Source organism: Ostrinia furnacalis, unplaced genomic scaffold (genome assembly GCF_004193835.3).
Source record: "Ostrinia furnacalis isolate ACB-3 unplaced genomic scaffold, ASM419383v2 OfSCF6932, whole genome shotgun sequence".
In the NCBI taxonomy this organism is placed as follows: Eukaryota; Metazoa; Arthropoda; class Insecta; order Lepidoptera; family Crambidae; genus Ostrinia; species Ostrinia furnacalis.
Genome location: NW_021137171.1, coordinates 273,402 through 298,964, shown reverse-complemented (window position 1 = coordinate 298,964; position 25,563 = coordinate 273,402). Strand labels below are relative to the sequence as shown.

Here is a 25,563-nt window from a genome sequence, read left to right as displayed (position 1 = left end):
TATGTGTTTGTTTCTAACATTGTCCTACCTGTTCGGAAACTACCAACCTCAACTTCTACAAATATCGCGTACGTAATCAAGAAATTGTACGTCACAACTTTTCATAACACCTTTTGTTACACCCTGATAATCGCATACGTTAAATTCTAGTGATAGATATCCTTTTAGACCTAATATACATATGTCTTTCGGTTAGTCTAGAATTCTAGATCTTTAGTGTTAGCAATATAAGAAGCACAAGCAGCGTGACGTCACACAGGGCTTTTTATCGCAGGGCGCTGGGTTCGCACTCTACGAGTGAATGAATGCCAATTTTCATTAATTGTTANTTTACCTCAATACCTGGTATAAAGAAGGCCATACTTGCTTTGGAATAATCATGCATTTAAAATTAACTGAATTTATTTAAATACTGTATTGGTTATCTCTATTGTAACAAACATTTGCGAATTTATGTTCGATGCATCTGTATTATTGTATACTGTAGCAATATAAAATTGCACTGTAGTGTAGGTAGCATTTGCATTTTTTATTTTTTGCGTAGTTACACATTATTTAGCAGATGCAGTGCTTTTCTTTAAGTGATGGGGCACTTATACATGTAATTTTGGTTATGTATTTTAAATTTTAATAGTGTACTTATTGTTGAAAAGCCAAAATAAATAAATAAATAAATAAATAAATAAATGTGTTTGTTTCTAACATTGTCCTACCTGTTCGGAAACTATACCAACCTCAACTTCTACAAATATCGCGTACGTAATGAAGAAATTGTACGTCACAACTTTTCATAACGCCTTTTGTTACACCCTGATAATCGCATACGTTAAATTCTATAGTGATAGATATCCTTTTAGACTTAATATACATATGTCTTTCGGTTAGTCTAGAATTCTAGAACTTTAGTGTTAGCAACATAAGTAGCACAGGCAGCGTGACGTGAGTCACACAGGGCTTTTTATCGCAGGGCGCTGGGTTCGCACTCTACGAGTGAATGAATGCCAATTTTCATTAATTATTATATTTCTTAATTACCATTATAATTGTAATTTAAGTATCAAGTCAGTTTTATTGATAACACAGATTGGCGAAACTATTAAAAAATCGTGTCTCATAAGTCATAAATATTTCTTTGTTATTACAGAGGCTCTATAAAAAGAGCTGTTTAATTTGTACCTTAGCACACTGGAAGGCCTTTGTATTGTCACGGAGGAAAAATCTTGAAAAGAAACATTGTCCATCATTTAGACACCTATCGGAGAGTACAAAACGATTGTTATTGCAAATATTTTAATACAAAAATCATCTGGTAGTGTAAAAAATTCGTAATCTATATGATAATGATAAAAGGTGTTTTTATCTTTGTGATATAACACTGGTAGACATTCACGGTTATACTGTGAATAGTATTTATTAGGATAGATAGTGTGGCAGAGGTAAATAAACCTTTGCTAATTAAATAAACGCGATGGAGTTNATGGATTTAGTGAATGAACTTTGTGACTTGCTGCAGACTCACACCAACCGTGATAAGGTATGTTGCTGGTTTCAGTTTTGTGAATTATTTATTTGCGACACCATATTTTAGGTTTAACCCTTTATTTAACTTTAGAGAATAGCCAACAGGCTGTGTAAACAAGTTAAATCAAGGTGTAAACTAAAGGTTTCAAGTAAAATTATAACCGTATGCATTATAAAAGATCATGAAGGTCGACTGGGAGAGAAAACTATCAATGATGCGGAAGTGGAAACCAATCGGTTAGGAAAGAAAAAACCTGTTGATCACATCATGTGATAATTGGTGCACTATAAAACCCATTTTGCCTGCGATATTTCGGAACCACATAAGCTCGACGCCCGCGTGCATCAAGCTGGTGTACGGGCTTGGAAAACCTTCCGCGCCCTTATGTTACAAAACAAGAGAAATTATTCGGCGTGCCTCTTTTAATCCGGTCATCAAATTTTTCTCATATAATAACCTTTTACTTATTTTGCAAGTATACGCTTTTAAAAACCGCTTTTACTCGCGTCCGTGTCGTGANTGTCGTGACGTGACTACTTTTACCTTTCGGCCGGATCGTTCAGACCTACAATAATGACTTTACTCAACCAAGAAAGGTCAGGTTTTACTAAAGATTTTAACGACTCCTCCAGGTAGTGAATCTAGCGAGCTACGCGTTAAAGCTATGGGGTTCCACCGCAGACAGCAAGGCTCTCATGACGGCGAGCGGTCGCCTGGCGGCCGCGCGCGCCACTCTTCGCATGTTCGACGACGCTGCTGCCTTGAAAGCCGCGTTAGCTTACGGGCTTGGACAGAATGTAAGTTATTTCTATTGTTTTTAGAAGATATCTAACGTATATCGTTAGAGTCACATGCTAACGCTATAGACAGCACTATGATTGATGGCAAACGGCGACTTTAGAGATGATAACGTTAAAATATTTTTAAATAAGATACTATGTATGAATATTTATTTACATTTACTATTTAGGTAACTACGATTCTTGTTAAAGAACGAATAGAACCAGTCGTTAGTGTAAATTAAATTCTTTGGCAAAACCTTGTCCAGGAGTGGACGACTTGGACGACGACGACGAAAGACTTTTTTACCAATTAACAATGCATGGATGTCTGGGTCGTCCTCATAGCATTTTACATTTACTGTCCGCGGGATTCAGATCCCTGACCGCAGCTGGCGATGTAAACCGTACAGTACAATGCTTGAGTTAGAATCGAGCTTCGTCTTCATAACAAAGTTAAAGTATCGTCCTATCTCTTTAACCTTAACAATGATTTAATTCAATATCATTGATCCAGGACGGTCCCTTCTGGGGTTCCTTAGGCGTGCTGGGCAGCACGTTCACGCTGGCATACCTCCAAGCGGAGAAAGCACAGTTCCTCGTCGACACCGGAGTGCTGGTGGTCTCCAAGGACACCGAGTTCCAGATACGCACCGCCCACAAGCTTTTCTGGTCGCTGTACGCATTCGTCGGGTTTGTCAGGTAAAACGAAAAAAGAAGCAGCGCAAGAAAATAGTGACTGGGTTTCTTGCGCTGCTTCTACTTGGCCCATTTATTGTCCTGAAGCAGTGGGAGGGTTAATACTGGGACGTGTAAAACTGCTTTTAAAAGCCTATTTGCATAAATAAATAAGTTTAAGTTTTTTTTAGTTTTAAAACACTTGTTATCTATTAGTTTGTTGCTAAAACGTATTTACAGTCATGACGTAGGTAGTGTCCCTATTTAAACGATAAATACCGCATTGGCACGATCATAATGTATTTTTAAATTGACATAGAGTCGTGGTAATAAGAAAACACAAGTAGATTTTATGTGTGTTATCAATTACCTAACTGAGATGAGATAATATTTGTCAGTTACTTCATTGAAAAGTGAGAATTAGAAGAATACATAAATACCTATTATTGAAGTTGGCGAATTCGCTAATAATGATATGAACTGACTAGTAGCACTAAGACCGGTAGCTTCTAAATACTAATAAGTTATTGTAATAGTAATCGACATAAAATATGACATGCATCCAAACTGAAATAAACTAAATTACTTACTTGGTTACTTGAACAATAGGTACGAGAGCAATTTCTACTGATCAAATACTAAAAGCAAGTCATCATTATACGCATCTAAACTAATTACTCGGCTACAATAACCACCTTTTCACTTTCCCACCTTTCTAGGTCGCTCAGATCGCTCCACGCGACCGCGCTTGCTCTGAAATCGCCTCAGCGGACCAAGTGTGCTCCGGCGCGGTACCGGCAAGCGGCGCTGACCACCACCAAGCTGCTTCTTGATACAGTGCATGCTGTGAGCTGGTTACCTCCTGGCTGGCTGTGGGGCAGCCGGCTGTCCGTCCCACAAGCGAGTGGGATCGCCACGACGGCGGCGGTGCTAGGGCTTGTCATACATTTTAATGGGAAGCGGCTGGTGTCTTCGCGGTAGATGATTCTTTGATAAGCAACATGACGACGTTTAAAAGTTTAAAGAAGACCCATTCATTTGCCTGTAGGCTTAGTTATTTATTTCAATTTTGGACTCTAGATTTGTCTTTATTAGAGACCGCTCTTAACATTTATGGTCGCATTGTCGCTAAAATAAATACAATAGTAAGGAAGAATCAATAAAGCGGCGCGGCACTAACAGGCGGCGCTGACCACCACAAAGCTGTTACTCGATACAGTGCATGCTGTGAGCTGGTTACCTCCTGGCTGGCTGTGGGGCAGCCGGCTGTCCGTCCCACAAGCTAGTGGGATTGCCACGACGGCGGCGGTGCTAAGGTTTGTCATACATTTTAATGGGAAGCGGCTGGTGTCTTCGCGGTAGATTTGATAAGTAAGATGATGACCGCGGTTAAAAATAAGAAGTTATGTATTTCAATTTTGGACCAAGATGTCTTAAAAAAATTCGTGGAGTGAAAACGTTAAAGCTGAAATTGACTTTTGATTAAGTAATATTTGTTATTTATATTTTGTTACGTTTGTATTATTATTGTGAAGTTTATGCACACTTTCACGATAAAAATAATTAAAATAATGATCATTTACGTATTTAATTATTCGGCAATCTTAAACTTAAGTAGGTAGGTATGTTATAGTACTATGTATAGTAGATTAAGCATTTTAAAATAAAACGAAAATTTAAAATAAATTGGATGTTTTATTATTTTGATTTGTCATAGAACAGTTATAGAACACCAAGTAATTATTGTTAAAACAAATGGAAATACAAAGAATTAATGTACCTACTCCAATTAACAGTATTTTTAATATATTAATACGAAATTTTTGCCTAAGCCATTGATGACATCAACTATTCTACACCCGTTCTAATTCGAGGAAATACGAGTGGATACTTTAACAAAACCACTTATTATATTTGCGTCATAATAAAAAACCTAACAAATAAACAATAATATCACATGCAACAATCAAAGAAACTAATAATTAATAGATATTATAACTAACTGACTTCAAACTAAATAGTAATATACTCAGACTATTATCTTACTAAACTAGTCGACGAAATAAAGACCTATCACGTGATGTGTTGATACGTTTCGACAATTTGAATATACCTTGTCGCCGAATAACATTTTTAGGAACAAAATAATATCTATCTAACAAAACTCCCTAACGATTTCACGTTTTGAGTCAGCTCCAATGCTTTTACATATTATTATGAGATGAATTGATGGCTATCATAATAATATATCAAATACTGTGAAATGTCCACGTGCCACAATCATGCCCGCATGCATACTTTTCTAAACAAAACAAATACAAGATAAACAAATATAATGTATTGTAAAAATATACATTTGTTAGATACTTAATAAAGACATAATTGATACACTAACGGCCAAATACTGAAACGNCGTCTCATCTCAACTTAACAATGATTTAATTCAATATCATTGCTCCAGGACGGTCCCTTCTGGGGTTCCTTAGGCGTGCTGGGCAGCACGTTCACGCTGGCATACCTCCAAGCGGAGAAAGCACAGTTCCTCGTCGACACCGGAGTGCTGGTGGTCTCCAAGGACACCGAGTTCCAGATACGCACCGCCCACAAGCTTTTCTGGTCGCTGTACGCATTCGTCGGGTTTGTCAGGTAAAACGAAAAAAGAAGCAGCGCAAGAAAATAGTGACTGAGTTTCTTGCGCTGCTTCTACTTGGCCCATTTATTGTCCTGAAGCAGTGGGAGGGTTAATACTGGGACGTGTAAAAATGCTTTTAAAAGCCTACTTGCATAAATAAATGAGTTTTATAAGTTTTTTTTAGTTTTAAAACACTTGTTACCTATTAAATAGTTTGTTGCTAAAACGTATTTACAGTCATGACGTAGGTAGTGTCCCTATTTAAACGACAAATACCGCACTGGCACGATCATGATGTATTTTTAAATCGACATAGAGTCGTGGTAATAAGAAAACACAAGTAGATTTTATGTGTGTAATCAATTACCTAACTGAGATGAGATAATATTTGTCAGTTACTTCATTGAAAAGTGAGAATTAGAAGAATACCTAAATACCTATTTCTAAAGTTGGTGAATTCGCTAATAATGATATGAAGTGGCTAGTAGCACTAGTAGTAGTAAAACCGGTAGCTTCTAAATACTAATTAAGTTATTCTACTAAGTAATCGACATAAAATATGTTTTACGCATCTAAACTGAAATAAACTAAACTACGACTTGGCTATTTACACAATACGAGAGCAATTTCTACTGATCGAATACTAAAATTTGCAAATCATCATTCTACTAAAAACTAATTACTTGGCTACAATAACCCTTTCACTTTCCCACCTTTCTAGGTCGCTCAGATCGCTCCACGCAACCGCGTTGGCTCTGAAATCGCCTCAGCGGACCAAGTGCGCTCCGGCGCGGTACCGGCAAGCGGCGCTGACCACCACCAAGCTGCTTCTTGATACAGTGCATGCTGTGAGCTGGCTACCTCCTGGCTGGCTGTGGGGCAGCCGGCTGTCCGTCCCACAAGCTAGTGGGATCGCCACGACGGCGGCGGTGCTAGGGCTTGTCATACATTTTAATGGGAAGCGGCTGGTGTCTTCGCGGTAGATTCTTTTTATAAGCAACATGACCGCGTTTAAAAGTTTAAAGAAGACCCATTCATTTGCCTGTAGGCTTAGTTATTTATTTCAATTTTGGATTCTAGATTGGTCTTTATTAGAGAGCGCTCTTTTCAATATTCATGGGCACATTATCACAAGTTGAAAATCAATAAATGTATTAAGAAGAATAAACCGGCGCGGTATTGGCAGGCGGTTCTGACCACCACCAAGCTGCTTCTTGATACAGTACATGCTGTGAGCTGGTTACCTCCTGGCTGGCTGTGGGGCAGCCGGCTGTCAGTCCCACAAGCTAGTGGGATCGCCACGACGGCGGCGGTGCTAGGGCTTGTCATACATTTTAATGGGAAGCGGCTGGTGTCTTCGCGGTAGATTCTTTTTATAAGTAAGATGATTACCGCGGTTAAAAGTAAGAAGTTATGTATTTCAATTTTGGACCAAGATGTCTTAAGAAAATTCGTGGAGTGAAAACGTTAAAGCTGAAATTGACTTTTGATTAAGTAATATTTGTTATTTATATTTGTTACGTTTGTATTTGATCGAGTATTGTGAAGTTTTTACACACTTTCACGATGAAAATAATTAATATAATGATCATTTACGTATTTAATTATTCGGTAATCTTAAACTTAAGTAGGTAGGTATGTTATAGTACTATGTATAGTAGATTAAGCATTTTAAAATAAAACGAAAATTTAAAATAAATTGGATGTTTTATTATTTCGATTTATCATAGAACAGTTATAGAACACCAAGTAATTATTGATAAAACAAATGGAAATACAAAGAATTAATGTACCTACTCCAATTAACAGTATTTTTAAAATATTTTAATACGAAATTTTTGCCCAAGCCATTGATGACATCAACTATTCTACACCCGTTCTAATTCGAGAAAAACGAGTGGATACTTTAACAAAACCACTTATTATATTTGAGTCATAATAAAAGACCTAACAAATAAACAGTAATATCACATGCAACAATAAAAGAAATTAATAATTACTGGTCATAGTGGTCATCACAAAAATCGGCCCACCTACTTACGTTTTACAGGAAAACTCGTTTCTACTGACACAATAATGGTGCCCCAACAATATTGGTTTTATTTGAAAGCCCTATAAATATCCTCAAAGAAAAACACATTTTATTTCTTAATTAACGATTTAAACGATTAACATATACAATAAATGTGAATTGTAAAAAGACCTCACTTTGGGCTCACCCCTGGGATCAATTAGACCAATTTTTATGGTTATAAAACCAAATAATGATCTCACGTGTCCTGTTTAACAGATTGATAGCGATTAATCCCAACTTAACAGTTTTATAGCCATAAAAGTTGGCTCAAGCGTAACTACCTATTTTTTGAAGAAGTGACTCTGATATCTTCTACAGACACATTTTTGGGGTAAAAACCTTTCCTTTAATGAAATGAAGTTTAGAACTAGGCTTTTAAATGGTGCCAATATTAGTGGGAAGTGGGGATGCATACGTTTGAAAGTGCTTGTCGCGGGAGGGTCGATTTTTGTGATGACCAGTGTAGTTATTATAACTAACAGACTTCAAACTAAATATTAATATACTCAGACTATTATCTTACTAAACTAGTCAACGAAATAAAGACCTATCACGTGATGTGTTGATACGCTTCGACAAGTAGAATAATACCTTGTCGCCGAATAATTTTTTTAGGAACAAAATAATATCTATCTAACAAAACTCCCCAACGATTTCACGTTTTGAGTCAGCTCCAATGCTTTTACATATTATTATGAGATAAATTGGTGGCTATCATAATAATATATCAAATATACTGTGAAATGTCCACGTGCCACAATCATGCCCGCATGCCTATTTTTCTAAACAAAACAAATACAAGATAAACAAATATAATGTATTGTAAAAATATACATTTATTAGATACTTAATAAAGACAGACATAATTAATACACTAAGCAGTCTTTATGTAAACATGTAAATATAGATATATCATGTAGATTTTTTGCAAAGTAATTTGAGTAATATAAGTACCTAACATATCTAACATTCCGATTACCTTCAAGTAACAACGCTGTTCACGTAATAAAGTCAAGTCTTCTTATCTATAACTGATCACAATTTAAAGCTCCCTTGAAATGGCGATATAAAGCGCGACGCTGCCGTAAAAGTGTACTCCGAAAATCACTTTTTGATATGAGTTCTTTTTTGTAATGAGAGCTGCCCCAAAATTTGGCGAAGAGTTTTTTGGTATTTTCGTTTATCATTGACTAGACAACAAAACTCTTGCGCAGAAAACTAGACAACATTATGACTTAGTCTTTTGACGGAACTTTTAAAAGGTCATTCACAAGTTTCATTGACTCTTGATTTAAGCCCCCACTTAAATCTCCAATGTCCAGCATTAGGTTAAATAACCACATCGTCTGCCCAGATATAACCATGACTATAAGTTTGCTCATTCATATTTTCCGCTCGCATAAAACCATGGAATAATAAATTTTACCTTCAAGTGTTTTCTTCGGGCACCATATCCAGTTCTTCTCTGAAGTACTTCTCGTGATTGGGGTACAGTCTCATAGCCAATCTTGGCAGCCTCTTGGGATGTGGGGCGCGGCCCCAGCTGGCCACGTCGGGCCCCAAACCTTGGACCGCTCCGCAAGCCGCTTCGAACGCGCGCGCCTCGCCGGTTGCCGTGGGAGAGAGCACGCACAACGCGAATAGAGAGAGGAGACGATGCCTAAAAGGAAGAAATAAAATAATTTATAATATTGTCGGTACTTATTATTACCATCATCCTAGACTGCATCTCACTTAACACCAGGTGCGATTGCGGTCAAATACCTTGCATAAAATAAAAAGAAAATACACCTAGAAAATAGGATGTTCTCTAAAGGTTGGGTAGAAAGTAGCGACCAAGAACCGAAAAACATAATATATGCAGGCTTCACACTTGGTGGACTTGCGATCTATGGGCGTACCTACTTTGACTGAAATGGATTAAGGTACCTTACCCGAGCACAATGGTCTGGGCTTCTTCAAAGTGAGAGTGAATAGACATTTACTAGGTATGTAAGTATCACCCTGGAACAGTCCAGTAGATTCAGATCTATTTGTATTTTACTTTATTCGGAAAACAAACAGTGTTAATTGACTTATTAACTATCTGAGTATAAAGCTGTACACCAATTATATGTTTTCGCTTACAATAACTGAGATAATGTTTACTAATATACTTAAATTATTATTATCTACACTTAACATTCACTGAGCGCGGGGTCTTGGCGGGCGAGGCCTTTTAAACACGAAAAAAAGTTTTAATAAAAATAAATAACACTTACGACTGAATGACTGAGACTGACTGATGCTACTAATCTACTACTAAAGAGGACTCACGCCTGAGTAGGGCTGCCATTGGACGCCTGCAGCGACACAAGTTGCAGTAACCGAGGCGCAGATCCATACTGCAACTATACTACTAAAGAGGACTCACGCCTGAGTAGGGCTGCCTTTGGACGCCTGCAGCGACACAAGTTGCAGTAACGAGCGCCGCGGCTTGCGCTTCGCCCTCGGCGGCCTCGAAGCTTAGCTCACGTACGAGCCGGCAGACGACGCAGATCCATACTGCAACTATACTACTAAAGAGGACTCACGACTGAGTAGGGCTGCCTTTGGAGGCCTACAGCGACACCGCTCGCGCTTCGCCCTCGGCGGCCTCGAAGCTCAGCTCACGTACGAGCCGGCAGACGACGCAGATCTATACTGCAACTATACTACTAAACTACTACTAAAGAGGACTCACGACTGAGTAGGGCTGCCTTTGGACGCCTGCAGCGACACAAGTTGCAGTAGCGAGCGGCGCAGCGCGTCAGCAGCGCGTGCGCCGCGGCCCGCGCTTCGCTCTCGAAGCTTAGCTCTCGCACGAGCCGGCAGACGACGCAGATCCATACTGCAACTATACTACTAAAGAGGACTCACGACTGAGTAGGGCTGCCTTTGGACGCCTGCAGCGACACAAGTTGCAGTAGCGAGCGGCGCAGCGCGTCAGCAGCGCGTGCGCCGCGGCCCGCGCTTCGCTCTCGAAGCTTAGCTCTCGCACGAGCCGGCAGACGACGCAGATCCATACTGCAACTATACTACTAAAGAGGACTCACGATTGAGTAGGGCTGCCTTTGGAGGCCTGCAGCGACACCGCTCGCGCTTCGCCCTCGGCGGCCTCGAAGCTTAGCTCTCGCACGAGCCGGCACGTGGCGCAGATCCATACTGCAACTATACTACTAAACTACTACTAAAGAGGACTCACGACTGAGTAGAGCTGCCTTTGGACGCCTGCAGCGACACAAGTTGAAGTAACCGAGGTGCAGATCCATACTGCAACTATACTATTAAAGAGGACTCACGACTGAGTAGGGCTGCCTTTGGACGCCTGCAGCGACACAAGTTGCAGTAACGAGCGGCGCAGCGCGTGCGCCGCGGCTCGCGCTTCGCCCTCGAAGCCTAGCTCTCGCACGAGCCGGCAGACGACGCAGATCCATACTGCAACTATACTACAAAAGAGGACTCACGCCTGAGTAGGGCTGCCTTTGGAGGCCTGCAGCGACACAAGTTGCAGTAACGAGCGTGTGCCGAGGCTCGCGCTTCGCCCTCGGCGGCCTCGAAGCTCAGCTCACTTACGAGCCGGCACGCGGCGCAGATCTATACTGCAACTATACTACTAAACTACTACTAAAGAGGACTCACGACTGAGTAGGGCTGCCTTTGGACGCCTGCAGCGACACAAGTTGCAGTAACGAGCGGCGCAGCGGCTCGCGCTTCGCCCTCGAAGCTTAGCTCTCGCACGAGCCGGCAGACGATGCAGATCCATACTGCTGCTATACTACTAAAGAGGACTCACGCTTGAGTAGGGCTGCCTTTGGACGCCTGCAGTGACACAAGTTGCAGTAACGAGCGCCGCGGCTTGCGCTTCGCCCTCGGCGGCCTCGAAGCTTAGCTCACGTACGAGCCGGCAGACGACGCAGGTCTATACTGCAACTATACTACTAAACTGCTACTAAAGAGGACTCACGCCTGAGTAGGGCTGCCTTTGGACGCCTGCAGCGACACAAGTTGCAGTAGCGAGCGGCGCGGCGGCTCGGCACAGCGCGTCAGCAGCGCGTGCGCCGCGGCCCGCGCTTCGCCCTCGGCGGCCTCGAAGCTCAGCTCACGCACGAGCCGGCACGCGGCGCAGATCCATACGGCTACGATGACTTCGTGTTCGATGCTGAAACATTTTGATTTTTTAACCGATAAGCAAAAACTAGTGGTAGTAGCACATAAGAAGACTGCTTGAATGTGATTGGCGGATAAGTTCTGCGCGAACGCATGGGCGTGTTTTTACACCAGTGTTAGCAAGCTCATCATAACGAATATTGACTAGTAGGACTTGTTGAAACATTAAACTATCGGAATTTTAACGGATGTTTCTTGTTTCCACGAATGCAAATCTTAGCCTAAATCTATAATTTGACCTACACAAACCCTGAAGAGCGGCGACGCGTTGTGCTATATCCGCACGCTACAATAAGGCTATGGACGACCAGTTAGGACGTATTTCTAACACGAGTCATTATGCTGTAGTATACTATGTTACTTACAAGTCTACTTCAGCAGCGAGTAGCGCCAATAGCGCGGCGCGTATAGCGCTGGGGGCGTGGTCGTGCGCCGCGAGCGTGACGTAGGCGGCGTGCAGGCGTGCGCGGGCGCACAGTGACGCGTCGCCAGTATCCGAACGCTACAATGAGGCTATGGACGACCAGCTAAGACGTATAACACGAGTCATTATCCTGTAATATACTATATTACTTACAAGTCTACTTCAGCAGCAAGTAGCGCCAATAGCGCGGCGCGTATAGCGCTGGGGGCGTGGTCGTGCGCCGCGAGTGTGACGTAGGCGGCGTGCAGACGTACACGGACGCACAGCGGCGACCCGTCGCGCTAGTATCCGCACGCCACAATGAGGCTATGGACACCAGCTAGGACGTATAACACGAGTCATTATCCTGTAATATACTATATTACTTACAAGTCTACTTCAGCAGCGAGTAGCGCCAATAGCGCGGCGCGTATAGCGCTGAGGGCGTGGTCGTGCGCCGCGAGCGTGACGTAGGCGGCGTGCAGGCGTGCGCGGGCGCACAGTGACGCGTCGCCAGTATCCGCACGCCACAATGAGGCTATGGACGACCAGCTAGGACGTATAACACGAGTCATTATCCTGTAATATACCTACTATGTTACTCACAAGTCTACTTCAGCAGCAAGTAGCGCCAATAGCGCGGCGCGTATAGCGCTGGGGGCGTGGTCGTGCGCCGCGAGCGTGACGTAGGCGGCGTGCAGGCGTGCGCGGGCGCACAGCGGGGATGCATCGCGCCAGTGCCCGCCTCGCCATAGCACGGCTATGGACGACCAGCCTGAGCACTCTGTTCGATACAAAAAATACAATCTAGTTGAGAACTCCTTTTTGTAGCAGGTCAAAAAGTGAATTAGGGTCTTGACTGACGCTATTCAAAGCTTAAACGCGTCTCAAAACTTCAGATCAGGAATAGTTTGATCACAAAAAAGGAAAGCACAATAGAGAATCGGACAACTGATAAGGATAGAATGAGCTGACAAAACGCTGATTTCCCTTAGATTTTGAAGGAATTTGTCCACCATTTAATTTGACATACTCAAGTCAGAAAATGAAGAAATTTAAAATCATTGCCACCGCATTGTAACTCAAGATACCGCCATCTAAGTTTCCAAACAGAGAACCTTATTCCACAACAACTACAAACTCACCAGGACTGCTAAAGTATGCGCGCACGCAGGCGTCAGCGAGCGACGCATACGGTTCGTAGGCGGTCAGCGTGTGCACACAGTATACAACGGCGCGAGATAAAAGAGGCGGCGCCGTCTGCACCCACTGCTCCCACACCTGGACACACGGTTACTATGACAAAACATCTGACAAACGTAAATGTCATCATTCTTCTTCTTTTTTGATGATGTTGGCAATACACGTCGAGGTCGACTTGATTTGTGCCATTTTCAAGTATATAAGTGATACAAGTTACAAAATGAGATCAAGTAATGATATTATGAAGGATGATAGATGATACCCCTTCCCACCCTTTGAGTCTCAGTAAAGTAGTGGTGCTTTACTGAGACTTCCTATGGACAACTTGAGAGAACCAGAAGAATCACGATGCACTGTTTTGCTTCACTTGCCCACACTCATGCACGTTCACGAACACTCAATGGTTAATAATCCACCATTATTACACATTAATAGTCGCCCACACACGAATTTGAGGAAATAAAACAAAACCGCTAACATGACGCTTCAGATTCCCGCCAAGAAGTCCAAATGTCATCATTGCTTTAAAATAGAAATACCTGCCTTGTTCTGCATGAAAAAATCTTTAATATTGTTATAGTATGTTACAATAACTATAGATATACCGCTTAAAATGCATTGATCGCCATCACTGCACGCCGGCTGATCACGTTGGTTTGGTTGAACCTTAACTGAGTCAGCATGAGGTATAAAAAAGGGCATGGGAGGGTGTTTTTAAGACTATCAAACTTCAACGAGACTTAAGACTTCTTTCAGATTTGTATGCTCTGTCACTTATAATACGTATACGTATAATACTCAGTTAAGGGCAGGCCTCCCACTAGGTGGACCGACGATCTGGTGAAGGTCGCGGGAGGTGCCTGGATGCGAGCGGCGCAGGAACGGTCTTTCGTGGAAATCCTTGGGGGAAGCCTTTGTCCAGCAGTGGACGTCTTTCGGCTGAAACGAACGAAGCGCTATACTCGTCTCAAAAAGCAATGTTCGAATGCGTAAAACCCATGAAAAGAAACTCACTGATAGCGCGGCGGTGGCGGCAGACTCGATGCACATGATAACCATTGCACGACTCAGCAGCTCTTCCACTTCGCCCTCAGATCTTGTCAAGTGAGGCGCTGGAACATCAGACATTGGAATTTAAACCTTATTACAATATACGAGATGCGATTTCTCGCTGCCTACTGATATCTTTCCCGAACGAACCCTTTCATCCGGGTTTCTTCAAGGCGAGAATAAATGGTTTTACTTAGTGTAAGTACCACCCTAGATTGCATCTGACTTAAAATCAGGATTACCAGGCTGAAGTGGCAATGGACAGGGCACATATTATAGTACGCAGAACTGACGGCCGATGGGACAGCTAGGTTCTGGAGTGGAGGCCGCGTACCGGAAAACGCAGCGTGAAGGTGGACTGACGACTTCATAAAGAGTAGGCCTGCATCGGCCTGCCTGCCTGAACCACATGATGTGGAAATCATTGGGGGAGGCCTATGTTCAGCAGTGGACGTCCTGTGGCTGAAATGATGATGAAGATAACATCAGGAGTGATCGCTGCTAGCCATGGAGGTGTGGAGCCACAGACCTGCCACGCTGATGACCCCCAGCAGCGCGCCCGTGTGGGGGGCCACGTGGGGGGCCAGCACCCACGTGGACACGAGCCGGCCGCGCTTCTGTCGGCTGCAGCCGCTGATACTAATGAAGCTGTGTGGAGCCACTGACCTGCCACGCTGATGGCCCCCAGCAGCGCGCGCGTGTGGGGGGCCACGTGGGGGGCCAGCGGGGGCGCACTGGCACTGCGCACCCACGTGGACACGAGCCGGCCGCGCTTCTGTCGGCTGCAGCCGCTGACGCTGACGCTGCCGAGGCTCTCTGGCGGCCAGCGGAGCTCCGCCGCGTAAAGCAATACCCTGCGGTAAACAATAGAACACGATACAGTTACGCTGAGTTGCACCATCTAACTTTAACCGTAACTAAAACGATGACCGGTGTTTTTGTATGGAGTTTGACAGATCAGTGATGTTTGTTAAAGTTAAAGTAAGATGGTGCAACCCAGCCTTGCATGGAAAGGCGGCAATTCACAGAGACAAGCGACCGAGACTGGAGACTACGAACCTTCACTTGACTTATTAAAATTATTTAAAAGTTACTTGACTTAGTTCTCTGTCTATTGTCTCTGTCTCCCTCGCGAACCGATACTTAGGCGCGGTTTCCACCAAGGCGGAGCGGAGAAGTGTTTGATTAACCAATCAGATTTCCTGGTTTCCTGAATAATGAAATCTGATTGGTTATTCGATAGAAACCGGACAACAAGAAGGCACACAAAACACTACAATATTTTATCGTTATTGAGTCACTGTCATTAGAACTATGCACAACTCAATGAAATAGAGTCTATTTAATAGACAAATAGCTGATTTTCCTTATATTACCTGAACTGTGGCAGCTCATGGTAGGGCACGGCCAGGCTGTAGTGCTGCGCGAAGAAGCGCTCCAGCGCCTCCTCCAGCGCGGGCTCCGGCAGCCGCTGCCACGGCAGGCGCGTCGCCTCTTCCAGCACCTACCCGCAGAGGAAAACAAAATAAGTGGAATTCCCTGCATGTGTGAATAGGCTTAGTAAATCAAAGCCACACACCGCAGGTATAAGGAAAACTAGCTTTCGTCCGCGTGGAATTTTGTATGTCACAGAAAAACTTTAATCGCGCGCGTCCCTGTTTCAAAAACCGGGATAAAAACTATCCAATGTCCTTTCCCGGGATTCAAACTATATCTATGCCAAATTTCATCAAAATCGGTTCAGTGGTTAGGCGTGAAAGAGAGACAGATAGACAGACCTTTACTTTCGTATTTATAATATTAGTATAGATAAGTATGTGATAAATTCGTCTGTTGCACGGAAGTGATTGCATATACTCGTCGAGTAGTACAAAGGCACTGCCAGCCCCACGTGACCACTTCCCACTCGAGTCGTAGCCTAAACAGTACTGATGCACTGCCACCGTTGACACGATTGCAGCAGTAAACAGCAGTAGCAAACTCGCCGGGTCCACCTACCCTCGCTTTCAGGGCGTTTCACGCCGCCGCATATCAATCACTCAGCTTACATAGCATTGTTGTATGAGCACTATTATGATGATACTGTACAGCAGCGGGCCGCCGAAGACAGCTGCCCCTACACGAGCTATATTGAAAGCTGCTATCCACTGCTCGCTTCGGAATACCAGGGCTGTTGCCGTGACAACGGTCCTCCGTTCCGTTGAAAATCAGTTTCAAGGCAAACCCTGGCGGTCTTGATGTATGATGGATGAGCGGGTGCCTTTTGGCAAACCCTGGCGGTCTTGATGTATGATGGATGAGCGGGTGCCTTTTGGCAAACCCTGGTGGTCTTGATGTATGCTGACTTCGTCACTTTGTATGTACTTATGTCTTACATACTTGTATACCCTTCTGTCAAGTACAAAGCTTTTTTGATTTTAGACTCGCCCAGCCGTGCTGGAAGATGCTAGCATTAAACGTCCACGCGCACCAGTCTCCCAGCTCATAGTGTTGCACGAGTACTATGGTGACGCTATACAGCAGCGGGCCGCCGAAGACAGCTGCCCCTGCACGAGCTATTGGAGAATGCTGTCTGGAGCTCGCTTCGGAATAACACCTATGGTACAATAGCGGCACTCACCCGGCCGTTCTGGAAGACGGCAGCAGTGAGCAACTGCAGCAGCAGCGGCCACCGCGCACCAGTCGCCCAGCTCATAATGTTGCACGAGTACTATGGTGACGCTATACAGCAGCGGGCCGCAAAAGACAGCTGCCCCTGCACGAGCTATTGGAAGATGCTGTCTATAGCTGCTTCGGAATAACACCTAATACAAAACCTTGACATAGCTCGTAGACGATGGCCGCTGGGGCAGAAAAGTCCTCGAGTGGCGACCACGGGACGTAGCGTGGGCAGGCCTCCTAACAGGTGGACCGACGATCTGGTAAAGGTCTGGATGCGGGCAGCGCAGGACCGTTCATTTTGAAAAACCTTGGGGGAGGCCTTTGTCCAGCAGTGGACGTCATTTGGCTGAAACGAATTCTATTCCATCTATGGTAACAGTACAGTAGCAGCACTCACCCGGTCGTTCTGGAACTTGCCAGCAGTGAACAGGTGCAGTAACAGCGGCAGGCGAGCACCCAGCTCGGCCTCTCCATCCGCCCACTAGTACTATGGTGACGCTATACAGCGGCGGGCCGTAGAAGACAGCGCCCCGATTGCGCTGATTTGTATGTCTCCAATTCCTTTGCGTTTCATCTCTAGTCTACACTACAGTTACACTCCGTTTTCATTCCAGCAGGTGTGCAATTCGGTATCGCGGTAAAGTTAACGAGCAAACAAAGACGAAACAACGGATTTAAGTACTTTCCATTAAAAGTCCGAACACCTTATTTTTTTACTAAAACAATGTACGTGAAAACGCAGTTGCGTTCCGTTTACGTTACAACTTCGTTTGACCTACGTGTCAAGTCAAAGCGACATACACCGCGATACGAATTTGTGCAAATAGCTGAATTTCGTTCGTAGTCCAGTCGCGTTGCAGTTGAAAATATACTGGAAGCTGCTGTCCGTAGCTCGCTTCGGAATAACACCTATGGTAGTACAGTAGCAGCACTCACCCGGTCGTTCTGCAAGATGCCAGCAGTGAACAGGTGCAGTAACAGCGGCAGGCGAGCACCCAGCTCGGCTTCCCCGTCCGCCCATGTATACGTTTGAAGCCAGACGTTCAGCTCATAGTGTTACATGAGTATAGATCGTTTCATTCACAAAGACGCTTCCTAACACATTTTGGTCGAATTAAGCGCTGGGTGCGGAGAGATTTATCCGAGCAATCCGAGCGTCATTATTGTAGTGTGCGCATGCACTGGATAATTATCCAGTTGCCAGGCTGTTATAACCGCGCTTCCCTCGAACAAAAAGTGGTGGGGCGCATCTTCGTGGATAAAATATCTATATTATGATGAAACTATACAGCAGCGGGCCGCAGAACAGCTGCCCCTGCACGTGCTATATTGGAAGCTGCTGTCCACTTCTCGCTTCGGAATACCAGGGCTGTTGCCGTGACAACGGGCCTCCGCTGAAAATCTGTTTCGAGGCAAACCCTGGCAGTCTTGATGTACGCTGACTTCGTCACTTTGTATGTACTTACGTCTTACTTGCTTATCTTTCTGTCAAGTGCAAAGCTTTTTTGATTTTTGACTCACCCGGTCGTTCTGGAAGATGCCAGCAGTGAACAGGTGCAGTAACAGCGGCAGGCGAGCACCCAGCTCGGCCTCCCTGCCTGCCCACGTATACGCTTGAAGCCCGTCGCACGCCGCCGCGCACCAGTCGCTCAGCTCATAGTGTTGCACGAGTACTATGGTGACGCTATACAGCAGCGGGTCGCAGAAGACAGCGCCCCGATTGCGCTGATTTGTATGTCTCCAATTCCTTTGCGTTTCATCTCTAGTCTACACTACAGTTACACTCCGTTTTCATTCCAGCAGGTGTGCAATTCGGTATCGCGGTAAAGTTAACGAGCAAACAAAGACGAAACAACGGATTTAAGTACTTTCCATTAAAAGTGCGAACACCTTATTTTTTCACTAAAACAATGTACGTGAAAACGCAGTTGCGTTCCGTTTACGTTAACCTAGGTGTCAAGTCAAAGCGACACCGCGATACAATTAAGTGCAAATAGCTGAATTTCGTTCGTCGTCCAATCGCGTTGCAGTTGAAAATATATTGGAAGCTGCTGTCCGTAACTCGCTTCGGAATAACACCTATGGTAGTACAGTAGCAGCACTCACCCGGTCGTTCTGGAAGATGCCAGCAGTGAACAGGTGCAGTAACAGCGGCAGGCGAGCACCCAGCTCGGCCTCCCTGCCTGCCCACGTGTACGCTTGAAGCCCGTCGCACGCCGCCGCGCACCAGTCGCCCAGCTCATAGTGTTGCACGAGTACTATGGTGACGCTATACAGCAGCGGGCTNAGCTGGTAGCGACCTCTAAATCTTAACCAAAAAAAAAAACAAAAAAAGCTAATTTCATATTTAGAGGTATATAATCGAATGAGAAAGTGCCCCGGGGAGAATTCAAAAGTCGAAAAATAAGGACCACCCTAGTACATACATAATTAAATCAATGGCCAGCATAACCGTGCCTGAGTTTTTTCTATGATAAACCAAACCTGTTCCGTCCTAAACAAACTGGGGAAAATTGAAAATGATTTAATTACAGAATTATCTGCCCTCTTTGTAAACCGAACCTTAAAACAAGTATGTCTAGAGTCCATCTTTCTTACTATTCGGGTAGAGACTACAAAACCAAAATATAAAAGTATACAGGCTGCAAATGTAGAAAAAGATAAAAATAATATATTGCTTATGTGTTTTCAACATATGAACTGAACATAAAGATGTTAATCTGCTCGTTTTATCTTTTAAATAGACTAGACTTCATTAGTATTATCTATCATCCCGTGTTCGTGTTTAAACGAGATTAAAACAATGCAATCCTCTTTAAATCTAGAACTTTTTTTGGGTAACTATTACAGTGACAGAGTTACTACAAAATAAAGCTTAGGAATTTAAGAAAAAAGCCTACTAATTGTTATTCTGATTATGTTGCTGACTATGAAACTGAATCTGTATTAAAGTACCTAGTTAAATTGTTTTCTAAAATATGGACATTATTTTTATTTTTTATTAATAGCTTATTCTATTGTGTGTAACCCTCTGTTACCGGGTTTCATTGCCCTCGGCCCGTTCTTGCGTTCGATTGTGAATTTTCGGCCCTACGCACTCCTGTGGCTTTCGCATAGTTTTGATTGAAACTGCCTCATTAAGGGTTGCTAGGAGAGACCACTAAGGCCAAACATATCGATTGTTAGCTTAAGAACATTTCTACTTTAAAACAAATCAGTTTCAACCTTGAATGGTGTCGACGCCAATTTTTATTAAGGTGTATTTGCTTCTATTGTACGATTCTACATTTAAAGTTTTTATTATCAACGTAAATTCATTTCATTAAGCTTATTGCTGTTCAGTCAAACTGATTTAATACAACTCACTAGCGTCCCGCACGAACAGAATAATAATATACAATTAGACATCATCTTCAAATATTTTTCATCAAGTATTCATGATAAAATATTCTCCATAGCTCTGTTTATTATTTTATCGATAATTATCCCCTTTAAATACTTCGGATTCTCGTTCCTACCTCAAGTTCTTAGTTTGAGGCATCGTGTCCGCTCAGATAAAGGAGGAATAAGCTTCGCCAAACATTAATTTTACTTTGCAAATAGTTGCTTAGGGCTTCTTACGCACAGCTAGCCCTGCCCCGCGGCATTGCTGCGGTCCGACGATCATTCTTGGAATGATTTAATAATTCTGATAGTATTTTCCGAGAAATTTGATGAAATCATGGATAGATTATGGATTTATTTCAACCCTCTATTAAGACCCTCAGGAATTATGAGTACACTTTTACTCAGATGTGTAATGGAGCTTGTAAAGAATTTTTCATTGTAACGCTTTCCCCGTATTTTTAACACGCTAATAGCGCATTAGACCTCAAACTAGGGTAAAAATAAATAGCGTATTTCCGAAACGACGTCATAATGAGTGCATCTATTGAAACGCATCAATAGTTGGTGTTAACCGTGTTCAACAATAGTCGGCGCTCCCACAGTGCCAGTTGCCCTTATTGTGATGGTAGCAAGGTCGCTGATGGCGATTGTGAGCGGTTAAGCGCTCTTTAATTCGGGTAAACATTGGAGGGTGACCGCGTCATGTGCACGCGTCTCTTTTATCGCTTTCAAACTCGGACCGTTTATTTTGATGATTGTATGTTCCGTTCTCATGGTGTAATCATCCAATTCATGGATATAGTGTTAATGCACTGGTTGAACAATAATAGGCAATAGGGCGAACGAGTGATGTAGGAACATGATGTGGTACCTACATTGTACCCTGTCGAGCAAACTTATTTTGACAAGGATTACAATTTTTTGTTTGAATTAAACCATGCATACAAATGTAATAAAAATAAATTCGGATAAAAAGAGCAAGAGCAAGCAAGAGCTGCGCCGATACTTTGATATGGAGGATTTTCATTAATAGACAGACATATTTTGTTTCTTATTATTACCAGATCAAATAGTAATGCAAAAAGTTCCCAGCTCCCACCCACGGAGGCGTCATAAAAAGGTTTCAATTAATTACTTCTCCGAACTACATTTAAACCTGAATTAAAGTCTTAGCTTGAACAAAAAGCCGATGAAAGAGAGCTTTACTCATTACTGAGACTTATTTGAGCCTTAAATAAAAGTGTCACCCTCAGAGATAAACTGCATAATGTAACTGAAATGCAGCAGGTTTGTTGCACTGAACATGAAATACACAAGTAAACGTTATGTAGGTAACAACAACGCGATTTATTTTAGGCTTTTTTCATTACGTTTATGGTGATTGGTGATTGGTATACCTATAAGAACTTGGACAACATCTACCTACTAGACGCATTTTTAAGTATTACAACTCGGAAATTATTACCGCGTGATACTTCACGTGTAAAGAGTGCTCGGAACGAGTCATAATTTGAATTAAATGAGTATTAGAAGCGTACTCGTATTCTTCTTCGTTTATCAACCATTCTGCAAAGTGACGCAGTGAATCTACTTCTCGCACCCGTAGTGTTGCGACACGGTCGCACCAGCCCGCGTTTATCATTTTTTCGATCAGTTTCTAGCTGGGGTAATGCTAGGGTTCCCACTGCGAACTATACGAATGCAAAGAGGTACAACAGGAAACGGTTATCAAAGCATATGAAAGATTTATTATTGAGAACAAGATTTTAACGACAAAAAAGTATCCTGTTGCGTGAGAACTCTTTGTGAATTTATATAATTGATGCGTTGAAATTAGATACGATTAGGCTCAAATCCCAACTAATATTATAAATGCGAAAGTAACTCTGTCTGTCTGTCTGTCTGTTACGCTTTCCCGCTTAAACCTCGCAACCGATTTTGATGAAATTTGGCATAGAGATAGTTTGAGTCCCGGGAAAGAACATAGGATAGTTTTTATCCCGGTTTTTGAAACAGGGACGCGCGCGATAAAGTTTTTCTGTGACAGACAAAACTCCACGCGGGCGAAGCCGCGGGCGGAAAGCTAGTAATTTATAAATTTTCCGCCTTCGGCCTGATCACCACTTACCATCAGGTGAGATACAGGCGACGAGCTTCCTCGTTGAGGATAAAAAAAAAAAAAAAATGAAGGGAGGTATGACATAACTCAACTTATTCCTTTACCTTCCATTTTAATAATTGCGAGTAAGAAAATAATCCTAGTGTCAATCTTCATAAGCAATATTAGTCTGATATGACTAAACTCGTATCTAATCATTTTTATTTTTTTGGGCAATCAGGTTGATTCAAACCGCAGTTCTGACTAGGAATAAATAGTTTTTACACTCTTTATAATTCTTATTATCAAGTTTTAGTTATGCTTTTCCGTGTGAGGCGTAACTGAGGTACTTAAAAGTAAAAAAAAAAAATAGGATAACAGTTTTTTAAAAGGAATTTCTTTCTTAATTTTCAATCTTTTACCATGGTGTTCAAACAGTCGTGTAGCCAGCCCTATTGAAGGATATCTATGGGGTTAGTTGACAGCTTTCAAGTCGGGATTAACTCCGTACTGCGGTGGAGCGAGAAAAAATTTAATAGCTTTTTTGAGGAGATTGTCCCCTGGGATCGTTTTGATATAGGCTGCGGACCTCGATCACTGCGCGAACATGACTAGTGCGAATTGTGTTTGGGCCCCGAACCCAACATCATAAAAACCGAGACCATTTAAAATTGTCCAAATACAACAATGCAATTACACTACTGCGATGATAACGGAATGACAATCTCTCTCTTTATTAATTGAGCTTATGTCAGGAATGTAAATAGTTCCTTATGAAGAATGACACAGAGTACTTCCTTAGCAGAATGAGTGGGCAGCTATCTGTGATTGCTATTAAGATTAAATTGTTCTTCTAACTACTAGGTATGTGCCTTGCCCAATGGTGGTTTTTATGAGACGCTACATGCAGATGATACGGCTAATGGAACGACCACTACTAGAACCATTAACCAAGACGGTATATGCCTAATGAGGAAAAGAATCGGCGAATTTTAAGTGATCTTCTGTACAACACTAGATACTGGGTTAGGTGGAAAATTCGTGTATTTTTTATGATTAAAATCAAATGTCGTAAGAGGCGACTTAGGGACTACACATCAAACAGAGAATGGGCAGCAGCGCTCTCTGAAAAACATCAATCTTTTAAACTGCGATCTCCAACCCGCCTGCCTAGCGTGGAGATTATGGCAAAACCCTCCACTATAGTGGAGGAGGCTCATAGTCCAGCAGTGGACTGTAAAGGGCTGTTAATGATGAAAATCAAATATCCTTGTTTCCCTGTCACGAATAGAATAATTTATTGTAGCCGCGGATTGTGATCGGCCCGTGGTGCTTTCATCCCGCCATTAATAACCGAAGAACAACAAACAATGTTTCGACAATAATGGCGTCAAACGCCGTGAATACTGATGCGCTATCATCAAATATTTATGAGTTTAACTTGTCATTCTAGATTGAAAAATATAAAAATTTGTCAATCAGTGAAATACTAAGTACTTAAAATGAAGTGGAAAGAACAGATTCTCCTTAATTTTTTTAAAGCCACAGGAAGAAATGCGACTGATCCAATGCTTCATTTATTTTTTGGCAACTTAGAATCAATATGGACACATTTTTTTCAGTTATAGACATTGCAATAAAAATTTCTCTTGATAATGCATATTACGAGTATTCCAGTATATTAGACAGTTCTAAGTAAACCTTTATTTATTTCAATAAATTCTCAATTTCTATTGTGGAATTTACAACCTTAAATGAACATAAATATTTAATTAAACATAAATTCAGCACTTCAACTATCAAAAGACAATGGAAGCGAAAGAATGGCCTGAAATATAAAACCGAAACGTTTCGTTCGAGCAAATATTGATAAAGTCCATCGGTTTAATGTTGACTGCCGCACAAATGAAGCAAATAAATACGGCTCACGGACTATTTACATTACAATTGAATTTGTTAGTTCGACGGGCAGGCATTAAATTGAAATTATCTTGTAAATTTTCAAGTAGGCAGCTCATTCAACACTTTTTGTTTGGATTTGATATTTCATCTACCCTTGTTATTTGGATAGAACTGGGGTTCTGACTTTATAAACTATACCTACTATTAAAAATATTAAACGCTGCGCCACGCACCGTTTATCTAATATCCATAATAAGTCTATTTAACTTTTTTTTTTTTTTTTTTTTTAAAAAAAAAAAAGTCTATTTAACTTTGAAACAATTGTAGAGCTCCAAGAAAAATGTTTTATAATCGTCATTAAACAAACAATCACCTTTGTTTACTTCTCTGTTTATGCGGCAAAAGCTACTGTTTTAAGGTTTTACGTTGTTGGCATTGTAGCCCTCTCTTTGAACTTTGACGGTGATTCCCTTTAGTGGCACAACAAAAATTCAAAACACAAAATAGTTTAGTTTAATAAATCGACTGACCTGATGGACAGACGCAGTCTCCGTAGTCTCTGATGCTCCTCCTCGGCCTCCAGTAACTAGGTGGAGGTCTCGCGAGCACCTCCCGCCGCAGTCTCTCCACCAGGGGCTGCTGCGGCTCCAAGACTGCACTCCTCAAGGCTAAATGCTGCTCCTCAAGCAATGACAGTCTGTCCTGCAAGCCTTGCTGCTTGTACAAGCTGTAGCCGCTCGAGATCAGGCTCATAGCACAAGCACACCACAGCACTATACAATACGCCCACGGGTCCCCGGGACATCTGTCCTCGCAAGGGGTGAATGTCTTCTTTCCATTTTTTTCTTCCTTCACTCGCTCCTGCACTTGAGGCTTCACGCCCTGAGGCGGCTTTATTTTCAAAATCATTTTGATCGAACTTTACGGTATATTGAGGGACATCTTTGTTTTCATTAAGTCCAGGTGTATATGGACCGGTACATTGT

At 42.5% G+C, this 25,563-nt stretch overlaps 3 protein-coding genes across 4 annotated transcripts; 2 read left to right on the top strand and 1 right to left on the bottom strand.

The window, feature by feature from the left end:
• The first annotated feature begins 1,157 nt into the window (after nucleotides 1-1,157).
• LOC114362926 (peroxisomal membrane protein 11C-like) lies at nucleotides 1,158-6,735 on the top strand. Of its 2 annotated transcripts, XR_003656733.1 has the most exons (5): nucleotides 1,158-1,534; nucleotides 2,155-2,319; nucleotides 2,819-3,003; nucleotides 3,699-4,063; nucleotides 6,696-6,735. XR_003656733.1 is itself a non-coding variant. In XM_028318511.1 (4 exons), exons 1-4 carry the CDS (start codon nucleotides 1,469-1,471, stop codon nucleotides 3,958-3,960), a joined length of 678 nt encoding a protein of 225 aa, XP_028174312.1. In that variant the 5' UTR covers nucleotides 1,158-1,468; the 3' UTR covers nucleotides 3,961-4,617. The 2 variants fall into 2 exon arrangements, 1 of the variants encoding a protein (XP_028174312.1); XM_028318511.1 differs by lacking the exon at nucleotides 6,696-6,735 and having other exon boundaries at nucleotides 3,699-4,617.
• On the top strand, nucleotides 4,551-6,773 carry LOC114362928 (peroxisomal membrane protein 11C-like). The gene is made up of 3 exons (XM_028318514.1): nucleotides 4,551-4,562; nucleotides 5,441-5,625; nucleotides 6,333-6,773. The coding sequence occupies exons 1-3, from the start codon at nucleotides 4,551-4,553 to the stop codon at nucleotides 6,592-6,594; spliced, it is 459 nt and encodes a 152-aa protein (XP_028174315.1). The 3' UTR covers nucleotides 6,595-6,773.
• Nucleotides 6,774-9,078: 2,305 nt separating this feature from the next.
• Nucleotides 9,079-25,486, bottom strand: LOC114362927 (uncharacterized). The gene is made up of 10 exons (XM_028318513.1): nucleotides 25,108-25,486; nucleotides 19,675-19,693; nucleotides 19,297-19,498; nucleotides 15,906-16,033; nucleotides 15,196-15,383; nucleotides 14,494-14,591; nucleotides 13,422-13,557; nucleotides 12,883-13,060; nucleotides 11,671-11,865; nucleotides 9,079-9,345 (listed from the first exon to the last, which is right to left on the bottom strand). Exons 1-10 carry the CDS (start codon nucleotides 25,484-25,486, stop codon nucleotides 9,114-9,116), a joined length of 1,755 nt encoding a protein of 584 aa, XP_028174314.1. The 3' UTR covers nucleotides 9,079-9,113.
• Nucleotides 25,487-25,563: the final 77 nt, after the last annotated feature.

What these genes read in the sequence shown, in the direction of transcription:
- LOC114362928 (XM_028318514.1), top strand. An exon ending in GCATTCGTCGGGTTTGTCAG is followed by an intron (nt 5,626 to 6,332) that starts GTAAAACGAAAA and finishes CCACCTTTCTAG; the next exon opens with GTCGCTCAGATCGCTCCACG.